Source organism: Aythya fuligula, chromosome 2, assembly GCF_009819795.1.
Source record: "Aythya fuligula isolate bAytFul2 chromosome 2, bAytFul2.pri, whole genome shotgun sequence".
Classification (NCBI taxonomy): domain Eukaryota; kingdom Metazoa; phylum Chordata; class Aves; order Anseriformes; family Anatidae; genus Aythya; species Aythya fuligula.
In genome coordinates, this window is record NC_045560.1 from 3,371,194 (window position 1) to 3,389,833 (window position 18,640).

The 18,640-nt window shown below is 44.1% G+C and overlaps 1 protein-coding gene across 1 annotated transcript in view; it reads left to right on the forward strand.

Annotated features, from left to right (window-relative positions):
• The window catches only part of OBSCN (obscurin, cytoskeletal calmodulin and titin-interacting RhoGEF), a 175,207-nt gene that overhangs the window by 149,608 nt on the left and 6,959 nt on the right, over positions 1–18,640 (forward strand). The window contains exons 97-114 of the mRNA XM_032182181.1: positions 429–677; positions 2,677–2,800; positions 3,127–3,257; positions 3,624–3,736; positions 5,712–5,880; positions 6,379–6,460; positions 7,073–7,273; positions 7,685–7,745; positions 8,503–8,580; positions 8,755–8,927; positions 9,807–9,833; positions 10,351–10,503; positions 11,212–11,257; positions 11,866–11,943; positions 12,663–16,332; positions 16,926–17,048; positions 17,844–17,954; positions 18,069–18,236. Of these exons, the coding sequence (XP_032038072.1) occupies positions 429–677; positions 2,677–2,800; positions 3,127–3,257; positions 3,624–3,736; positions 5,712–5,880; positions 6,379–6,460; positions 7,073–7,273; positions 7,685–7,745; positions 8,503–8,580; positions 8,755–8,927; positions 9,807–9,833; positions 10,351–10,503; positions 11,212–11,257; positions 11,866–11,943; positions 12,663–16,332; positions 16,926–17,048; positions 17,844–17,954; positions 18,069–18,236 (5,757 nt within the window). The remainder of the gene's footprint in view (positions 1–428; positions 678–2,676; positions 2,801–3,126; positions 3,258–3,623; positions 3,737–5,711; positions 5,881–6,378; positions 6,461–7,072; positions 7,274–7,684; positions 7,746–8,502; positions 8,581–8,754; positions 8,928–9,806; positions 9,834–10,350; positions 10,504–11,211; positions 11,258–11,865; positions 11,944–12,662; positions 16,333–16,925; positions 17,049–17,843; positions 17,955–18,068; positions 18,237–18,640) is intronic.

Sequence of the window (18,640 nt, forward strand, 5' to 3'; positions counted from 1 at the left end):
CTTCCTTGGTACAATTTCATCCTCCTCGCACATAGTCTCAGTGTCAGCACAGCAGGTCACCTCTGGCTTCATTTCACTGCTCTCATTGAAAGTATTTTTGCCAGGCCAGCTAGTGTGGGGTCGAGATGAATCCCAATGTGGGGAGATGAATCCCTCCTTCCTCTGTCTGAGGGGCCAGGGACACGCGGTGTGGTGCGGTGTCCTCATCCCCATGAGATGCGTCTGTTCAAAGTTTGTCGTGCCAGTCTCCTTGTCCTGTGTCCTAGCTACCTTCCCTCCTGCTGGAATAAGCGTTCCTGCATCATCTCCCTGCTCTGTGAGGGGAGAAGGACGTGATGACAGATGTTTCTTCTGCTTGTGAGGGGTTGGATGCTGCTGCTGTTTTCTTTTTACGCTGAAGAGAGAAAAGCTGTTCTTCTTGTCTGTAGGAAGGGCTTCCTCACAGCCAGCGCTGGGGACTTCTGTCCAGGCCTCGCTTCAGCGTGCTGACCAGGAGATCAAGACAGCTCTAAGGAAACTTGTGGACTCGGCGTCACTGCTTGTGACTCTTCCTCCGGGCGTGCAAGGAGCCGGTGGCCATGGCTTTCCTGGGCCCGTTCCCTCAGACCACTTGGGAGCAGCGGCTGCGCCGCCCGTTCACGAAGCCAGCACCCAAACCCAGGCTGCTGGAGGGCACGGTAGGTCTGGAATTAATCTGGAACGTGTCGCAGGGAAGTTGAGAGAGACAATGATGCTGAACACACAAATAAGGATTTATTTTTTTTTCCTCCTTGGTTTTCCGTTTTGTTTTGAGCAGCTGCAGGGTAAGAGAGGACATTCAGACCCAGGGAAACGTGGGGCTGTGGGTTGGGGTTAGGTTGGCACGAAGCTTGGGGCAGATCTTTCTGGAAATGGGATTTGGTGTGGTGGGGAAGGGAGATTGTTTTTCTCCTCATCTGCCATAAACAAGCTGGAGATTTAAGAGCCCTTCGTCAACTGCCAGAGGCTCTCCAGCATGTAGGGCACAAGTTCACCTGCAGTTCACTTGCCCTGGAGCTTGAGGAGACTCCTCAGCAATTTATTTGCTTAACACCAATGATGTGTGTGACTGTCTCTTGCCATGGGAATGAGGCTTTCATGTCTGTGGTGTTTCTGAAACGCACGAACAAGCTGCAGCCCTTCCGCTCCTCCTTGTGCTTCTGCCCTAACAACTTGTCTGAGCTGTCTGTGTCCTGTCAGAGCATCTGGCCTCCACCAAGGTGATCCTAAAAGGACTTGTCAGGTAGCCTGCAGCCCTCAAACTCCAGACACTGTTAAAAAAAAATAAATATAAATATATAAATATATTTGTCTAAAACTTCAGAGCCATTGAATGGAATCAGACACAAAGCATCTGCTTAAAAATGGCAGGATTTTAAAACCTTTTGTTGTTGTTCTTTGAGTGGGAAGTCATCCATGCAAATAATCTGCTGAAGCAGAATTATTCAAAAATCATCAGAAGTAAAATATGAAATGGATTATTTCTTTAGTCTCAACTACAGAGAACACAGAATAGCAAATGTGATGGCTCTGCAGTCCTTTCATTCGAGGCAGCTAAAGGTCTTATCAACAGGGGAATTATTTTAATAAGATGGAGGCTTGACAACTGTCCCTTTGATTATATGTTTTAAATAAAAAGAGGGCAAATATTTTGATAGTGCTGGCAACAGGAAAGCACAAAACCATTTTCCAGCCAGCTGGGATCTCTGACCCTGCCAGTAATGCTTTGAATAATCATGTTCATCAAAGTAAAACAGTATTATGTGTTTTCTAGAAACTGCTGTTTTCTTCCAAAACCAGCCTGCACCAAACATTCTCAGAATGTTCCCCCAAAAGCTCCTTCCCGCTGGCAAAAGTCTTCTCTTGATTTCCTCTTTTCTCAGATGGAAAAGATGAATTTTATTCTAGAGTGTAACTCTAGTGGTCAGTGTCAAAAGAAAACCAGGTACTTTTGGCATAGATGCTCAAACCACTTTTTGATGATATATCTAATCAAATAATTAGTAATAATAACAAACAAACAAACAAAAATCTCATCTGCCTTCGAGCTCCTCCATCTTTTTATTTCCTCCTTCCCGTAATGTTCAACTGCCAAACCTTGTTCTGATGTAATTTAAGAGCTGTATGGGGACATTTTCCAAGAACCCAAGGGAGGTGTACCAGATTACTCCTCCAAATTAGTCTATCTCCATGCAATCTGATTGCACCAGTGAATCCAAAACTGTCCTTACAATGCATAGCTTAATTGTATTATTTTTGTGTAGAAAGCTAACACCAGGCATTTCATCATAGTCACACACTGGTGGAACCCAAGTTCAATTATCTCCTAAAATGGATGCTCTGAACTAACACTTTCCTTTCAGTCATCCTACTTCTTTTTGTCCCTATTGACTGCCTTTTCTATTTGTGCTAGCATGTGTTTCTTTACAGAAAGGTTCATATAAATAAAAAATAAAAAATAATAAAAAGCAGCCCTTCGCTTCATATGGCCTTCTCAAAAGGGCCAAATTCCCCCCTTAACTTCAGTTGCACTCAGCTGAGGTCAGATGGGTTCAGCTTTGACCCAAGTCAAACTGGAGATGACTCCAAAGTTTCGCTCCTGGTTTCAGCTGTGCCCTCATAGGTGACCTGTCTAACTTTCCCTATTTCTCCCACCAGACAAAGCACAAAGGCAGATTCCAGCTGAAGAGCCACGTGCACCGAAACCCAGCCTTGGCCTTTCCCATGAAGAGGCGGCGGCTGGAGCTGAGAGCGCTCAGGAACGCACTGTTCCCATTTCCAGGTGAATACAGGTTCTGGTACACAGATTTCCAAACGTGGCAGACTTCATTATCAGAAAAGTCAGTCCTCTGTAGAGAAGCAGGTGGTGACTTGAACTGGTTCTTGTAGGTTTCTTATCGTCTTCAGAGCCCTGTTCACGCATGCAGTGTGCAAGAAGGATATAAATGCTTGGGGAGAAATTAATTCCACCAAAACTAAATTCTTCTTTTATTAATTTTAAGTAGATATTGTTTTGTCTGGTGGTTAAACACATAGACCGACAGCAAGGTATAATCCTATATCCCTGCAGTTATATGTGACTGTGTAATGATCTTTTCTTCATGAAAGAACACCACCAGCTGCAGGGGCAGGAGACTGGTACAGAAGAGAAGATGTGGTCTGGGACATACACAAGGAAGTTTATATTGAGACCACGGAAAGAACTCATGTATACAAGACTGAGGATAAGACCCCAACAAGTAAGGAAGAGACTTATTTCAATTTCCCAAATCCTGTGATTGTCGATTGTCTTCTCTTTGGCTGATATCTCTCATTGACTGTTCTGGTGGTGGTGGTTTTTGTTTTGAAATAATTCAATGTCTTGACCAATAAATGTTTATTAAACAAAAAGTAACATATAAGCATGAAGATAAGAAGCCTAAAGGTAATGCCAATATAAAGAAACCCAGAAGTATTACTATGATATCTCTTGATCTGATATTGAGACAATACCATATCCAAAATTGTTGGTCATGGAAATCCCATTTGAGTAACTCAACCTAAAGCAGCACACCGTGGACAAAGTTATGGTATCATGAATGCCTCAGACTTTTGTGTTTCACCAGGTCCTCCCTATATGCAAGTGACAATAGAGGACGTGCAGGTGAATGCTGGGGAGCGTGCCAAATTTCAGGCAGTCATTGAAGGAACCCCTCAGCCTACTGTGTTGTGGTTTAAGGTAAGTGCAGACGTTTCCCTGGACTGTGGAAAGGACTGCAAAGCAGTACTTCCGTGGGGGAAATCTTTTTATTCTTTCATCTTACACCTCTTACACTGATTCTGGGTCGTATCTGTAGATGCTGAGTCAGCTGCAGGTCTCCTTGGAACACCAGTCATGCACCTTGCTTTGTCTTGTCTCCAGTGTCACTGAGGCTCCTTTCACAGGGAGGACGAACAGAGAGGTTTGGGGACCTAGGTGGGCAGGAGGTGTCTGTCTGAGAGCCACCAAGATGTGTGCTATAGTTTTGGGGTCACGAATGGGCTTAAGAACGGTTTTGCAATTGTCAGCTGACTTCCAGGCTCTGTGCCTCTTCTATAAACTGAGTAAACTGAGTGTGAGTAAGGACAGTAAGTGAGTGATCATTGGATCACTTACTGGAAAGGAACCAGAAATCATTTATTGTTCCCCAGAATATTGCTGTGCCCCTCGAACAAGCCAGTGTTGTTCCATAATGATTGTCTGGAACTCTTCTGTCCAAAAAACTGTTTTTGTTCACAACATTTTTATTCTATTTTTTTCTACCTTCTGTATAAGAAGGGCAAGGATAAGCTACTCAGACAAATAAAATAACCTTAAAAAACAAACAACCCCCTCCTGCACCTACATGTGCACACCTACACATACCTGAACACGTTGAAAAGATAAGAACAAGGCAAGAATATGTGATACATCCTGTTGGTGTTCTCCCAGTCTCTAACATTTTCAGCTCAGGATTATCCTGAACTTGATGAACTTTCACCTGTTCACTAACCCATAACAAAGCACTCCTCCATACATTTATTTAGTCTCCCCTTGCACCAATGTAAGCTTCTTGCATGCAGTGTCCTTTGGCAAAGAGTTCAATCCAACAATGGTATGTTGCCCAAAGCATCATACAGTGTTCTGTGAGTGCCCTTAGTTCTTGTATCAGAAAAAGTCTGTCCTTACCCACTCTTTCCAAACTATTCAGAATTTTAGACAGCTCTGTCATATCGCATTGCTAAAGCCTCCCTTCCAGGCTGAAAAGCCCCAACTTGCTCTATCAGTCCTTGTCTGGAAGCTATTACAGAGACAGCATTGCTGCAACAGTTCCTCACTCTTGGCAAACCAAGGATTTATAAAATGGTACTTTCTATCACCTTCCATGTTTCTTCCCTAATAATTTCTAACATCTGGTATGTATTTTTTGCTGTTGCTGTTTTTTTTTTTTTTTTTTTTTTTTTTCTTTTTTGACTGCCATCTGGCAGCTGGTGTTGCCATGCAGTGATCTGTTGTAATTCAAAGTTTTGCTGCAGTGTCGTAAAGAACAGCTCACAGCCCATTGTTTCTTATGGAGAAACAGGGTTGCATCACTTTATGTTTTATCTGTATTAAATTTCATCTAACATTTTTTACTGCCCAGTCAAATGGTCTCATAAGATCTGCACATCTTCATAATCTAATCTGCCCTCTATGTCATACATCCCGTCCTGTAATCTTTTTTTATGGCATTTATGGGTGTAAAGCAGAATGCATGCCAGCACAAACTGGAGACCAGGCAGGAACAAGGCTGCTGATTTTTGTGCTCTCTGGGCTGACTGCCCAGGCTTGGTGTGTTGGAAGAGATGAAACATAAACCACATAGCCCTGGTGATCCCTCCCAAGCCTGTATTCCTATGAAAAAATGTTCATAATTATAATTAATTAATAAAAAATAAAATAAAATAAAATAAAATAAAATAAAATAATAAAATAAAATAAAATAAAATAAAATAAAATAAAATAAAATAAAATAAAATAAAATAAAATAAAATAAAATAAAATAAAATAAAATAAAATAAATGTTGTGTAACAAAGAGAAACAGCCGTGAGGACTTCTTCAGCCAGCATCTGTTTTTCTTTCCATTTCATTGAAGAGGAGAAATATGTTTCCATCTTGGTTTTCTAGTACCAAAAAGTCCTTTCATTCTTTCAGGGCACTTCACTGCTGACAGACAGCAACAGGCTGTACCAAGGGATGGCAGGCACAACATATTTCTTAATCCTGGACAACGTTGGCTCAGAAGATGGTGGTGTCTATACCTGTGTAGCCAAAAATGCAGGAGGGGAGGTTTTGTGCAAAGCTGAGCTTGTTGTACATGAAGGTAACATCATTCTTTCAGCTGCAGGAGTTGATGTCATAGCCCCTGAAATATTTATACTGTTGCCATCTTCTTCTGGTACTTGTATGGTTTCTGACATGTACTCCTACCTAGCAGTTGGATATTAATGGTATGGTGTGATCCAGTATAAAAGTAAATGATCTAATCACCTATACAGATGGGCAAAGGAGTTTGTTCGCTTTTTTTCCCTGCTTGAGACCATATGATGAACAGATATAATGGGCCACAGAAATAAGTGGGGGCTTGCCTCTGGCGGTGGTCTGCTCTTTAGCCTGAGTCCTTTGATTGCTGTCAGGTGAAGATGCAACCCCAGTGATTGTGTTGGCAGGTTTTGTCATCAGAGAACTGCACCTAATTCTGTGCAGAAGTTTAGAGGAGCCCTGTGTAGTTTCTTGCTTTACCCTGTCCTGAGGTAACTTTATATACTGGTATATATCATGATCTGAATATTAACCCTTACATTTTTCTTCATTTCCAAAGCTAAGAAAGACCAAGCAGCAAAAAAAGTGGCCACCCGAAGAAAACTCCATTCCCTGTACGAGGTTAAGCAGGAGATTGGAAGGTAAAGGAATTTCCCAACGTTACAGCATCACACAGGAGTACAGCTAATTGCCCATCTCAGCTGCTGAGCAGCAGCAACCAGAGGCAGAAAGGGGTCCCAGCTGTGAAAAAGTAGGGAATGGGGAAAGGACTGGCAGAAGTGGAAGGTCACCCCACTGCAGGTGGGCTGGAAACACTTTTCTGAGCTTTCTGCCAGGCTGGGAGAGTCCATAGAGCCCGTAGGTCCAGGTGGCTCCAACCAGAGAAATACCAGCCAGAAGCTGGCAGAAAAGGTGCCCAGGTATGGCCCTTGGGCAATATTAGCCTCAAAAGCCCTCAGCAATGTACTTACACACACTGTGTCCATCCGAGGGGTCCGAGAGCATCAGCCTTTGTCAGCCCAAGCCTTCAGCACCTGAAATTCCTTTTCCTTCGATGGGAAATCATTGCTTAGTTTTGGAGACAGCCGGGAGAGGGCAATAGCAGCTCACACACAGGAAAATCAGCTTTGGTGGAGAGTTTCAGCCCTGAGCAGTAGGAGCTGAAAAAGGCCGGGGAGTGGAAAGGTCCACACCTGCAGTGCAGGGGGCTTTGAACCGAGTCTGAGCAGGGCTTGTCCTTTGATTTTACACAGAGGGTGCTTCAGCTTTGTGAAACGAGTTGTGCATAAAGGGAACAGAGTGTCTTGTGCTGCCAAATTCATCCCTCTGCGAAGCAAAACGAAGGCTCGTGCACATCAGGAGAGGGATATTCTTGCCTCTCTGTCCCACGACAGAATTACCAGGCTGCTGGATCAGTTTGAAACACGGAAGACCCTGATTTTGATTCTGGAGTTGTATCCTTTTCTGTGCTTCTTCTCTGAGGAGGCTGGGAAGTATTCGGTTCCTCAGGCAGACCTCAGCTATTAAATAACAAAGCAAAGAGCCATTTTTAGTTTTTGCCTGAGGTTAAAATAAAACCAAACAAAACAAAAAATCTTTCCCCACTCTACAGGATAACATAGCTACGTGCACTCCTCACTGAAGTACTATGTTTCTGATGTTTTAGGAAAAGCTATGATACTTACATATACAAATGGGAATGGGTTGTTAAGCACCAAAGATCTTTTCGGAAATATCTGGAAGCGAATGACTCAGTTTGCAATGAGATCTCATGATTTCTGCTCTCTCTTAGTTGAGCAGAGGTGGCTACAGAGTAAAAATAATAATTTACCTGTAGCTGTATTTGCCCTTAATGCCATTGTGAGATGCTCCAGCGAGGAGCTCCTTGACCGTCTATTCAAGAAGAGTGTCGTCACTGAAGCAGAGGTAAGCTTTCCTTCTCATTTGCACGTCTAGAGCTGGTGGGTAACACCTGTTTCTTCAGCAGAGAATAATTTCCACCTGCATTTTCTTTTTCCAATGTGAGGAATATCTCTGAGCCATTGATAATCTGTTAAAAGAGAATCAGGATTTAAAGTGTGTTCCCATCAGCTTTTATTACTCAGTTTCTTCAGGGAATGACTAGAAACTAACAGTGATTTTGTACACCAGCATCACGTTCAGCCTAATACACACACTGTTTGCTGATGCACCATTTCTTTGCTCTCTGTCACCTGGAGATCCCATATCTTCACTTGTTTAATATTGTAATGCTTTGAACGCGTCATCCCTTCACAATTGTACAGGTATCCAAGGGCTGAAATTAAAGTTTCTAAGATGGTGGGTTTGGTTTTTTTAATATTTGGTACACAAAGCTCAAAATGTTTCACATCTCCTGTCTAGTAGCCAGGTTTCCCATATTTATTGCTAAAATTGATTTTTTCTATTTTCAATTCAATTAGGGCTTTCTCCCATTAGGCACAGCTTCATTCCACACAGTAGTGTTTAGTTCACATCTTATTTCAACTGCAAGAACTAATATAAGAAATCCAGTTCACTTTTAAAAGTATTCCTTGTTCAGTCTCTTCCTCTCTTACACAGAAAAAAAAATGAAACCGTTGGTGGAATCAGGGACCTTCTTAATTTAATATTAATGTTTAATGCTTTAATGACTAGTTGTTTAATATCTTGATGATTTTTTTAGGTCAAATTGTATATCAAGCAAATTTTGGAAGGAGTCAAATATCTTCATGACAACAACATCCTACATTTGGACATCAAGGTAATGTGCAGTGACAGGTCTAGTTTGTTGTTGCTTCTTGTTGGCCAGGGAATGGGTGTTTTCCATTTGATTTGTTCCTACAACTGAAAACATTGCCTGTTCTCAATAAAAGTTTATTTTATTTTATGTTATTTTATTTTATTTTATTTTATTTATTTATTTTTATTTTACCAGCCTCTGAATATCCTCATGGTTTATCCTGAAAGGGAAGACCTTAAGATCTGTGACTTTGGATTTGCTCAGAAGATCACCCCCTTTGAGCCCCAGTTCAGCAGATATGGGTCTCCAGAGTTTGTTGCCCCAGAAATTGTTTCTCAGTCACCAGTGTCAAAAGCAACTGATATCTGGTAACCTATTGTCTTTCTAAAAACCTTTTGCACTAGACTGCCAGAATTTGGGGCTTCTAGATTGAAATAAATGTTTTCTTAGGAATACCTTGTGACCTTGTACTGTGTGCACATTCACTCCATAGGGTAATTAGTTGTAGATACATCAAACTATTTTGCAGTGGATAGGCTTCATTATCACAAGCTCAGTATCCTCTATGGGGATACTGTTGTGCAGAATCACGTGCTGTTGGTCACACCTGCAATGTCTGCAATGTACCACACGCTTATAGGTACAAACAGGGCACTGCGAGTGAGTAATACTGCACGTTGATAGAGAAGGTGCAGTAAAAAAATTAACATTTAATAAGTAACTGGACTCGTGATGATATGAAAAGAAACTAAAAGTGAACATGGAGAATCCCAAACTCTATTTAAGGAACTATTTTTTAAGGAACCCTATTTAAGAAGCTATTTAAAACTTCTTCTTTCTATTTTGGTCACTCATTATTGAACTCTGATAGCTAATTAATGCAAAGGAGCATCTTAGAGAAGCCGATCTTTCATAAAGAGGCAGCAACTAGAGAGAACGATCCCAGGAGGCTTTCTAGAAAAGGAAAACAGTCTCTAAAAAGTATTTTGAGTCTTTGCCTCTACCTGTGCTTTAAAAATGGAGGAATACTTGAGATCAATCTTATAAAATGCTGAAAGAAAAAAAAAAAAAAAAAAAAAAAAAAAAGTGAAAGCAAAAGCTTTTGGGATTTATTTTCCTTGGAAAGGTGGGGAGAAGAAAGTTATCTTACTGTGCTAAGGTGTCTAGTGGCAGAAAAAGGGGCTGTGTGCTTGAGAAGGAGGGAGAAAGTGATGGACATCTGACATTTGTGTTCTTTCTCTCCTCAGGGCTGTTGGAGTCATCACATATTTAAGGTAAATAAATCTGCTTGGACACACTTATTCAATATCCCCTTGCCAGTCAGACCCCTCCAGCACCTTCCAGTGAGGGATCTGAATGAGTGAAGCATCAAGTCCTTCTGCAATTTATTTTATTTTCTCTTTTGGTCACGCTTTTCTGTGTCGCCAAGGGTTTTGGTCACTGTCCCTGCCTAAGGACTTGACAGCTGCTCTCCTCAGCAGTGAGAGCGATGGATTGGGTTCAGTCTTTATCTTGCTCATTTTAGCCACCATCCTACTGTAGCTGTGAAAAGTCAGACCCTAAATTCCTTATCTGTGAGTAAGGGATAAATAATTCAGTCAGATGTTGAGTAATGCTGTAGTAAAAGATGCTCTGTTAATGGATGCACTGTTCACAAGCATTGCAAGTCCCACGCATGGAGTCCCTCAGGCCTCTTCAAAGCCCCACATAAATGTGTGTGCTCCTATTGTTGAACAGCAAGTAAAAATCTAAAGTCTGTCTCCTTTTACTTTATGGCATTCAATGAAAAAGCCTAACATGCAAGTCTCCATTTGCTGGGGAGAATGACAGAGGAACACTTCTAAATATCCAAAATGGAGAAATTTCATGGACTATCCCTGATTTTGTTCACCTGAGTGAAGATGCAAAGGACTTTATAAAGTGGATCCTACAGCAGCACCCCAAGTGAGTGCATTTTCGTGCTTCCTACAGACAGCGTGCAACGATGCTGGTGTCTTAGCAGGCAGATCTCAGCTCATCAGAGCTGCAGTTGCTTTGAAAAGTGGACAGTTGAGTGAGGTGTGGTGTGTAATGCCCTAATTTTTCTTTATTCACTACCCAGAACACAGTTTGCCAAAGAGCTCTGCTTCTGGTATGGCAATGTCTTTAGTCCCTAGCTCCAGGCAGATGAGTTTCTGAAATGACATGGGGAAGTGGGAAGAGCTAGCACTGCTACAGAGGGAGTTATGGGGGAATTAAACAATATGAACCACATTAATTAAGCAGTCTCAAGCACAAAAGGAGGCTTGAAGGCATGTATAGAGGTCATTGCTTTTTAATTTCATTTCTATTCTTTCTGCCTGGTGCCAAAGCTATGTGTGCTTTGGTCCTTTAAAGAGTTCGAGTCCCTCGTGGGAGTGCTCTTGATGCCCTTGAACAGGCTCCCTACAGTGTGCCGTGGGATCTTCCCGTGGAAATGTGGATTTTCCCGTGGAAATCTTGGGTTAAAAGCTTCCTTCTGTCTCTGTGGCTTCTAAACTCCAAAAACAGAAGCAAAAGAACATACACAAATATGTATACATGTGTCCATACGAAGCAGGCACATTCAAGAAGATTTTGTGGTTGCTGTTTGAAGTGACTTGCTACTAAAATGGTTATCTTTTCTCTTATCAGAGACAGGCCTAGCGCTTTGGACTGTCTTTCCCACAAGTGGTTCATGGTAAGTTTGCCCTTGTTCTTTACTAAAACCATAAAAATGAATTTAGGATGAAAAAGACCTTTGAAGGGGCAGCTCTTGATAACTTATTGAGGCTGCTTGATAATTATTTGCTGTTTTATTTTTTCTCTTCTACTTTCTGTCCTGTACAGAAATGCAGCAGAAAGAGGAGACACATTAGTGTTTACTTGCCAGGATATCTTTCCTTTCGAAAGATTACTACTGACATGAGCAAATATAACATGTCTGTATACAGAGGAAACTCTGGATTTTCAGAAGGAAGTTATGGTTTATATTTAGGTGCCATAAATCTCTAAGGAGGAAGAAAAAAAAAAAAAAAAAAAAAAAAAAAAAGAAATAATAATTAAGGAAATTTACTGATTCACGTACATTGAACAAAGCTTGCTTTTATCATTGAAAGACTGATATTGCCTACAATGTACCCATAATGAGATTGTAGAATTTTTTCTATTATAACTTTCCTAAATTAAACAATTCTGGAAGGAGTCAGTCCTTAAAAACAAAACAGAACAAAACAAACAACAACAGCTTCTCTGGAAATGCAGTCAGGATCTTTAACCACTGATTTTCCTCTCCTTTCTACCTGGCAGCACAATCTCCCACTTGAAACAGCTCATTTCATTAACACCAAGCAGCTCAAATTCATTGTGACTCGGAGCAAGTGGCAGGTGAGTTGGCCTTAATCTATGATAGTTCTTTTTAATTAAATATTTTGCAGTTACATTAGAACCTTTTAAAGTCTGTTGTGCTAGGCCAGTGAGCACAGCAGAGACCTCAGCTTGGCTATGAATGGGGAATAAGCCCAGAAGTAATATGGATGTGGCAGAAATAAATCACCCAGGCTTTTACTGTAGTCCTGGGTTGTGTGCAGTGCTTTTCCACCAGGCACTGAAACAAGGATTAAAACCTGCCTTTAGGTATGTAGAGGAGAGTGGGTTTCTACATTCCTGCTGTAGTCAGCAGAAATTTTGGCTTTTACTTTGGTTTTCTGTGTGTGTGTGTTTTTCTCCCAGTCTGTACTCCTGTCTGCGATTGCCCCGACCCAGGTGCAGCACCTTGCACTTATCTAATGTGTTTGGTTAAAAACTCTTTCTCCATCTGCTTTGAATGGCCAAATTGTCTTTTAAAATCTCAGACCAGGTCCAGTTTCTCTGTTTACAAGAGCAAGTATGTTCCCTGTAGTCAATACGGTTTCATCTCTGTGAATGGGAGATGAGGGAGGCTCAATGAACAACAAAGGCTTAGACTGACTATCTGTAAAAGGGTGGCAGCATTATTTTACTAGTATTGTGTTTTTTAGGGTGCAGGAGATCATTTTCGTAATTTTGCTTTACCATGCTCCACCATGTCTCCAGCTGATCGTGCTGTATTTTGTGTTGGCTTTCAGCGGTCCCTGATGTGCTATAAATCCATCCTGGTGATGCGATCCATCCCAGAAATCCTGGAAGGGACTCACGACAACACCTCCCTGGCCATCTCCCGGCATCTGATCGAGGAAAGCACTTCCTCCAGCACTAGCGGCTCCTCTTCAGACAACGAGAACTCGCACTTCCCCAAGAAGAGGCACTTTGGCTCTGCCCCTGAGCTGCACTTGTCCATATTTGATACCCCAAGCAGCCAGGAGCCTCCAAAACATGCAAGAGAAGAGAAGCACTCCAAACTCTCTATCCCTCCTATAAAACCCATGAGGAAGAAGTACGCTGCAATGAAAAGTGAAGCGAAGGACAAATCACCTACAGAAAGCAAAGAGCTCATGACAGGTATTTTAAAAGAGCAAGAGGAGGGGCTTCAGCCCAGAAGTCGAGATGAAAGAGCAGAGCTGTCCCAAAGAAGTGGTGCAGCTGAACCTTCATCAGTGAAGACTTCCTCAGAAAACGCATCGGATCTATCTCAAAAACAAAAAACAGACGTACTTTTATCTGAAAAGGACAAAACTGAAAAGGCTGGGGATGGGGCAGAAAAGCCACCTGTGTGTGTTCCTAGACAGAGTGTCATTAAAAGCACTTTCTACAGCCAAGCAGCTGAACTACCTGCAAGGACACCTTCCTCACCCAGCAGGGAGCTCAGGAGGCACTTGGACAGAGCCAGAAGAACTTTCCGGAAAGCTGGATATTCAAAAGTGCCCCTCAGTGGTCTCCGTGAACCCCTCCTGGAACAGTTTGAACTGGAGGAAGAAGAAGGCAAGTCTGATGATGATGATCACAGGGAAAGCCTGCTGGGTTCCTTGACCAAATCCGCTTCGTTTGATACCGCCAGGAAACCTCCCCATCCTGCTATTGCTGGGTCTAGCCGGAGTCGTTCCCTGGATGACTACAGGCTGAGGGCCTCCAGGTCAGTGAGGGAGCAAGATATTTTGGAAGAAGATTGTGATATAACGGCACAGGAAAGTTGCCCTGAGGGCAGCGAGCACTGCGACATATCTGCGGGGCCAGGCAAGGGATGCTCTGCAGGCACTTCAGAGCAAGAGGACTTCAGGAGAGCCAGCAAGGATCGTTCAGAAGAGCAGCTCTCTCCTTCCACACAATGTGAGGGTAATGGGTGCCCAGCTGTTTGTGTGCAACAGCTAGACAGGCTTCCAGTGTCGCCTCAAAGGAACGAGAACAGGAAACATTTACTGAAGAAGTCAAAAGCTACTTACGTGGAGGAGGAGGCTGGAGATTTGGAAGGCAAAAGCCCCATTCTGTCTGTCCAGCACTCAGATGTAACTGCACCATCAGCTCAAAAACATGAAATCAAGGAGGATAAATCTCCCTCTGGCAGTGCTCGTGACACAGTTTTTCAGGAGGGTGAGCAGGCCGTTTTGACCGTCCCACAGTCAGAGACCACCTCCAGGTCAGCCCCTGGCAGTACGAGAGGAGCCTACCACCTGCCCCAGGAGTCTGCTCGCAGCACCGACACCCATCCCGAGCTGAAAGGTGAGGGCTTCCTCATCAAAAGGACAGCCCCAGCTCCACCTTGGGAAGACAAAAGGCAGAAACATTCGAATGAGAAGCCTTCTGCTCACAGCGTTGCCGAGTCTGATCTCATGGAGCACAAAAGCTCTTCTGTTCCAACAGGTCCACAGACAGAAACTGATTCAATTCCAGTGTGTAAAGAAAAAAGCCAGCAACTTTCTGATCAAAGTATTCCAGCACCTACTGGCATGGAGGGCAAACAGCCAGGTGTCCCATCAGCTCTGCAAACAGCTGGTGAATATGCTCACCAGAAGCCAAAGACCTACAAGGAGGTGAGATCCGCTGCTCTGGAGGATGAAGGACTAAGTATTGCAGGGATCGCTCCACTTTCAGCCCACGGTGGTGAAAGGGAAGCCCACAAAAAGGCTTCTGTTCATGCAGACACGACACCAGCCATCCTACAGGGAGAGCACCCCGTTGTTTCAAAAGTCCTGCCACCAAAACCGATGAGAACTGCCATTGCTGACAGAGCACGGCACGCTGAAAGGGAGCAGCCAGCTCACAGCAAGGAGAGGCTGGCTGCTCTGAGGAGCGAAGGCTCATCTGTTCCCAGTTCGGTCCATGAAGCTGAAATTCTGGGGAAATCTGGACCCCAGAAGGCTTCTCAGGGCAGTGGCGTGGTGCCTGCTGCTCCGGAGGGCAGACACACGGCTATAGCTGTTTCATCCCAAAATACTGGCCTCCCTTCAGTCTACAAGAGGGAAAAGCAAGAAGATCCAAGGGCATCGCTTCACAGTGAGGTGAGATCTGCTGTCACAACCAGTGGAAGCCCAGAGGTGGGACAGACTTCACCTGCTCCTTGCCCCGAGGCTGGAAGTCAGGTGTTTGAGCAGCACAAGGCCGTCTATCCTGGTGGCAAATTTTCTGCTGCTCTGGAGGGCACGCATCCAGGTATTTTAAGTGCTCCACAACCAGGCGTTCAGTCTCCGGCTGCAGTCTATCAGCTAGAATATGAGGAACATCTAAAGGTTTCTGGTGAGGGGAGAGACACTGCCTTAGAAAGTGGAAGCTGTGATGATGGAAAAACTGTCCCACCGCTGCTCCACACGGATCGAGGTCAGGAGCCCTCCCATCACAGGTCTTCTTTTTACAGCGATGAGGAGTCTGCTGTGCTGGAGGGCTTAGTGGACGAGATGGTTTCCCTCTCTGAAGAGATGAATGTTTGGGCAGAGTCAGTTTCTGGCCAGGAGGAATGCAGAAAGCACCTCTCTCCAACCACAGAGATGTTCTATAAACGCCCGGATAGCCAAACACCCACGGACACCTCCTGCCCTTCAGTACGAGGGGGTGAAAGAGAAGTCTCTGAGCTGGATGACCTCGCAGAACCCTACCTTGCTGTGAGCGAGGAGCCAGAGGCACCAAAAGGGCAGGGGGCACAGACGGTTCCCCATGAATGCGAAGACCTGGAGGATTTAGCATTCGAGAGCCTCAGTTCCAGCCAAGCGAGCGTTTCCCCGACGGAGAGCTTGGATGCCGAGAAAACACCCGGTGATGTGCCCGTGAGCAAGGACACCGGCAGACATCCAGAAGTTTCTCTAGTGAAAATCAAAGACCTGTCAGATGAAGCGCCCAGTCCTGCCAGCGGAACTCCAAAACTAGACATATCAGAGGTGGAGCCTGCCTATTTGAATTTCTCCGACCTGTACGACATTGTCTATTTTCCCTTTGAATTCATGAACTTTAGGAAGCCCCCGCCCAAACCGACGGGCAGGCGGTTTATACCCTTTAGTGAAAGGGCAAGGGCGAGGTCACCTCCTGCAGGACACCTGCATAAGGATAAAAGGCTGTGCATCCGAGAGGAGGCAGAAGGGAAGAACAGGAAGAACCATTTGGAAATATCTGAGGACTCAAAAGCAGCCAGCCTCTTGGTCACGGGAAAAGGGTCGGAGAGCCATAGGGAAATGTACGGCCCCCAAAAGGACTCAAGTGGCAAGCAGAAAAGCTCCTTCTACAGCAAGCCAGGACTCTTTAAACCCTATGGAAGGTCTCACTCGGTGGAGCAGTCAGTGGAGCAAAGTCTGAAGAAGAAAGTAAAAGCTTCTGTTGCCCATATTTCAAGGATCCTAAAAGGAAAGACATCTCCAGAGCCAGAGACAGAGGAAGGTAAGTATTCTATTCTGTGCCTTCATAGATTAAGTACTAAATCCGCCTCTTTCTTTTTCCCAAGTGTATCTGAGGCTGTGGTTAGATGGTCATTGCAAAACGGGCAGTGGCAGGTCATGAAATGAGCTGTTCTCAGCCCCACCACTAGCTCTCTGTTAGCGGCCCGCTCCAGTGCAGAGTCAGCTGGGTTAATCTGCTGATGGCAGCAGCTGAATTCCCCTGCCCGAGTGTGCACGAAAGCTGTGCAGGCCTCCATCTGCAGCTATCATCTGGCCATGACAAATCTTCAAGGCTAAAGAGACCGGGTGAAGTTGGTAAAGTCACCCCGGCTGCCTACCTTGATAATATTCATGTCTGGACCACAGAATCTGTCCTTACTTCTCTGCCACCCCTAGATACACCCCACTTTTCTCATATATTCTCCTTGTAATGGCTGTCACAGCCTTTTCTAAAGGATCCTGACTAAAGGCTCCTTAATAAGGACACCCCTGTCTGTCAAGCTATTTTTGCATGAATGGCAGAACTCTGCTGTAAATGCATGCCACGGGAGGAATGACGGCCTTGAATGACTTCTCATGCTTTCTTTGAAACAGAGTTCGGTGAGCTGGGGAGTGAGGTAACAGAAAAAGAGCCCTTGACAGGGGCTGAAGGATCTCTGAAGCGGAAATCAGGACTTGCTTCCTTCAAATTACCAAGCCTCATGCCAAAAGAGAAAGGTATTGCTGTTGCATAAGTCACCAGTTAGTTTTATTATGAAGCATCACCAATAAATATGTGTGAATATCAGTCCTTTATACTGATACATATAGTTTCTATCAGTACTGTATAGAGTGTCTTTGCTAAAACTGTTTTTTCGTGCCCTTGCTTGCAAATTGGAACCATTCTAGGAAACCACAAAAGACAACTAAAACCTACTTGAAAACTAAAAAAGAAAGAAATTGAACATCTTAGGGTATCCAACGGAGTATCCAGTTGGGAGAAGTGGGGAATTGTGAATCCCTGTGCTAGGGACCTGCATGCATGTGTAAAGACCAAACAGTTGTAACAGGCAGCACTGTGAGATGAGAAATAGTAGGGCAGCCCAATAAATGGCTATTTTTTCTCCGTCTGTATCCATCGTTTATTTCATCCTCCTTCTCCTCATGTTGTCTTGATCTGATTCCCATGTCCTTGAGATGCCTTCATTTAGTTTTACCCACACATTTACACCAGCTCAGCAGAAAACTCCTGCTGTGACTTATTCTTCCTCCCCTCGGAGGGGTTCTGCTGCTGTAGCTGTACCAGCAGGGCTGCACAATGCTCGTGTTCCCCAGATCCATCTCAGTTATCACGTGTGGGCAGTCACACTGTGCCTGCATGCCCAGTGGATCCTCTGAAAACCAAATTCTCTGAAAAAAACAGAAAGAATGTCAGGGCATGAACAGAATGCTCTAAAACTGAACAAAAATGCTTTACAACCCACGTAGCACTCCTTTTCGCTCTGCATCAATACTTTTTTCTCTTCTTCACAGCACCTTTGTTCACTGAAGAGCTCCTAGACCAGGCAGCTGCAGTAGGACAGTGCGTAACACTGTCGTGCCGGACGGCAGCTCACTCCTCCCTGCACATCAACTGGTTCAGAGGTGACGTTTGCACCCCTTTTGGGAGACCCCAGCCTCCAGGACAGGGGTGCAGGGAAGGTTTAGGCACCTGAATTTGCAGGGTACTTATTTTTTCTCATGTCTTTTGCCTTTCAGATGGGATACCTGTCCACAGCAGCAGTCGGATCCTCATCTCATCCACACTCAAACACTTCCAGCTGTTAACTATTCTCTCTGTCAGTGCCGATGATTTTGGCGTTTACACCTGCGTGGCCACCAACACCCTGGGTTCAGCATCTACCTCTTGCATCATGAGAAAAGCAGGTAAGAGAAGAATCTAGATTTTTTTGTCTCTTGTGAGTGCTATACACAGAGCTGGTCAGCCCTTGAGGATTTATCCCTCACCAGATTGTTGGTTTTGTTGTTTCCCCTTATGCTAGATGCAAGAAGGCAGCTGAAATAACGAGACTCTGTGACTTGAGAGTTAGAAGCAGGGTAGATTTAAAAAATAATAATACAAAAGGATATCTGTAATAGCTAATGCAGCAGGCATTCAGGAGTGTGGACAGAGAGAGAGATGCTGAGGATTAACAAACTTCACAAAGCTGGTTTAGTTCAGCAAGCAGATTTTGAAGCTGAAGGCAGCCACAGGTTTAGGGGTGGCAGTACTGCCACCAGGAAAATGTGACCTGTAAATACCTGTGAAGTGAGATTCATGCAAATGTGTT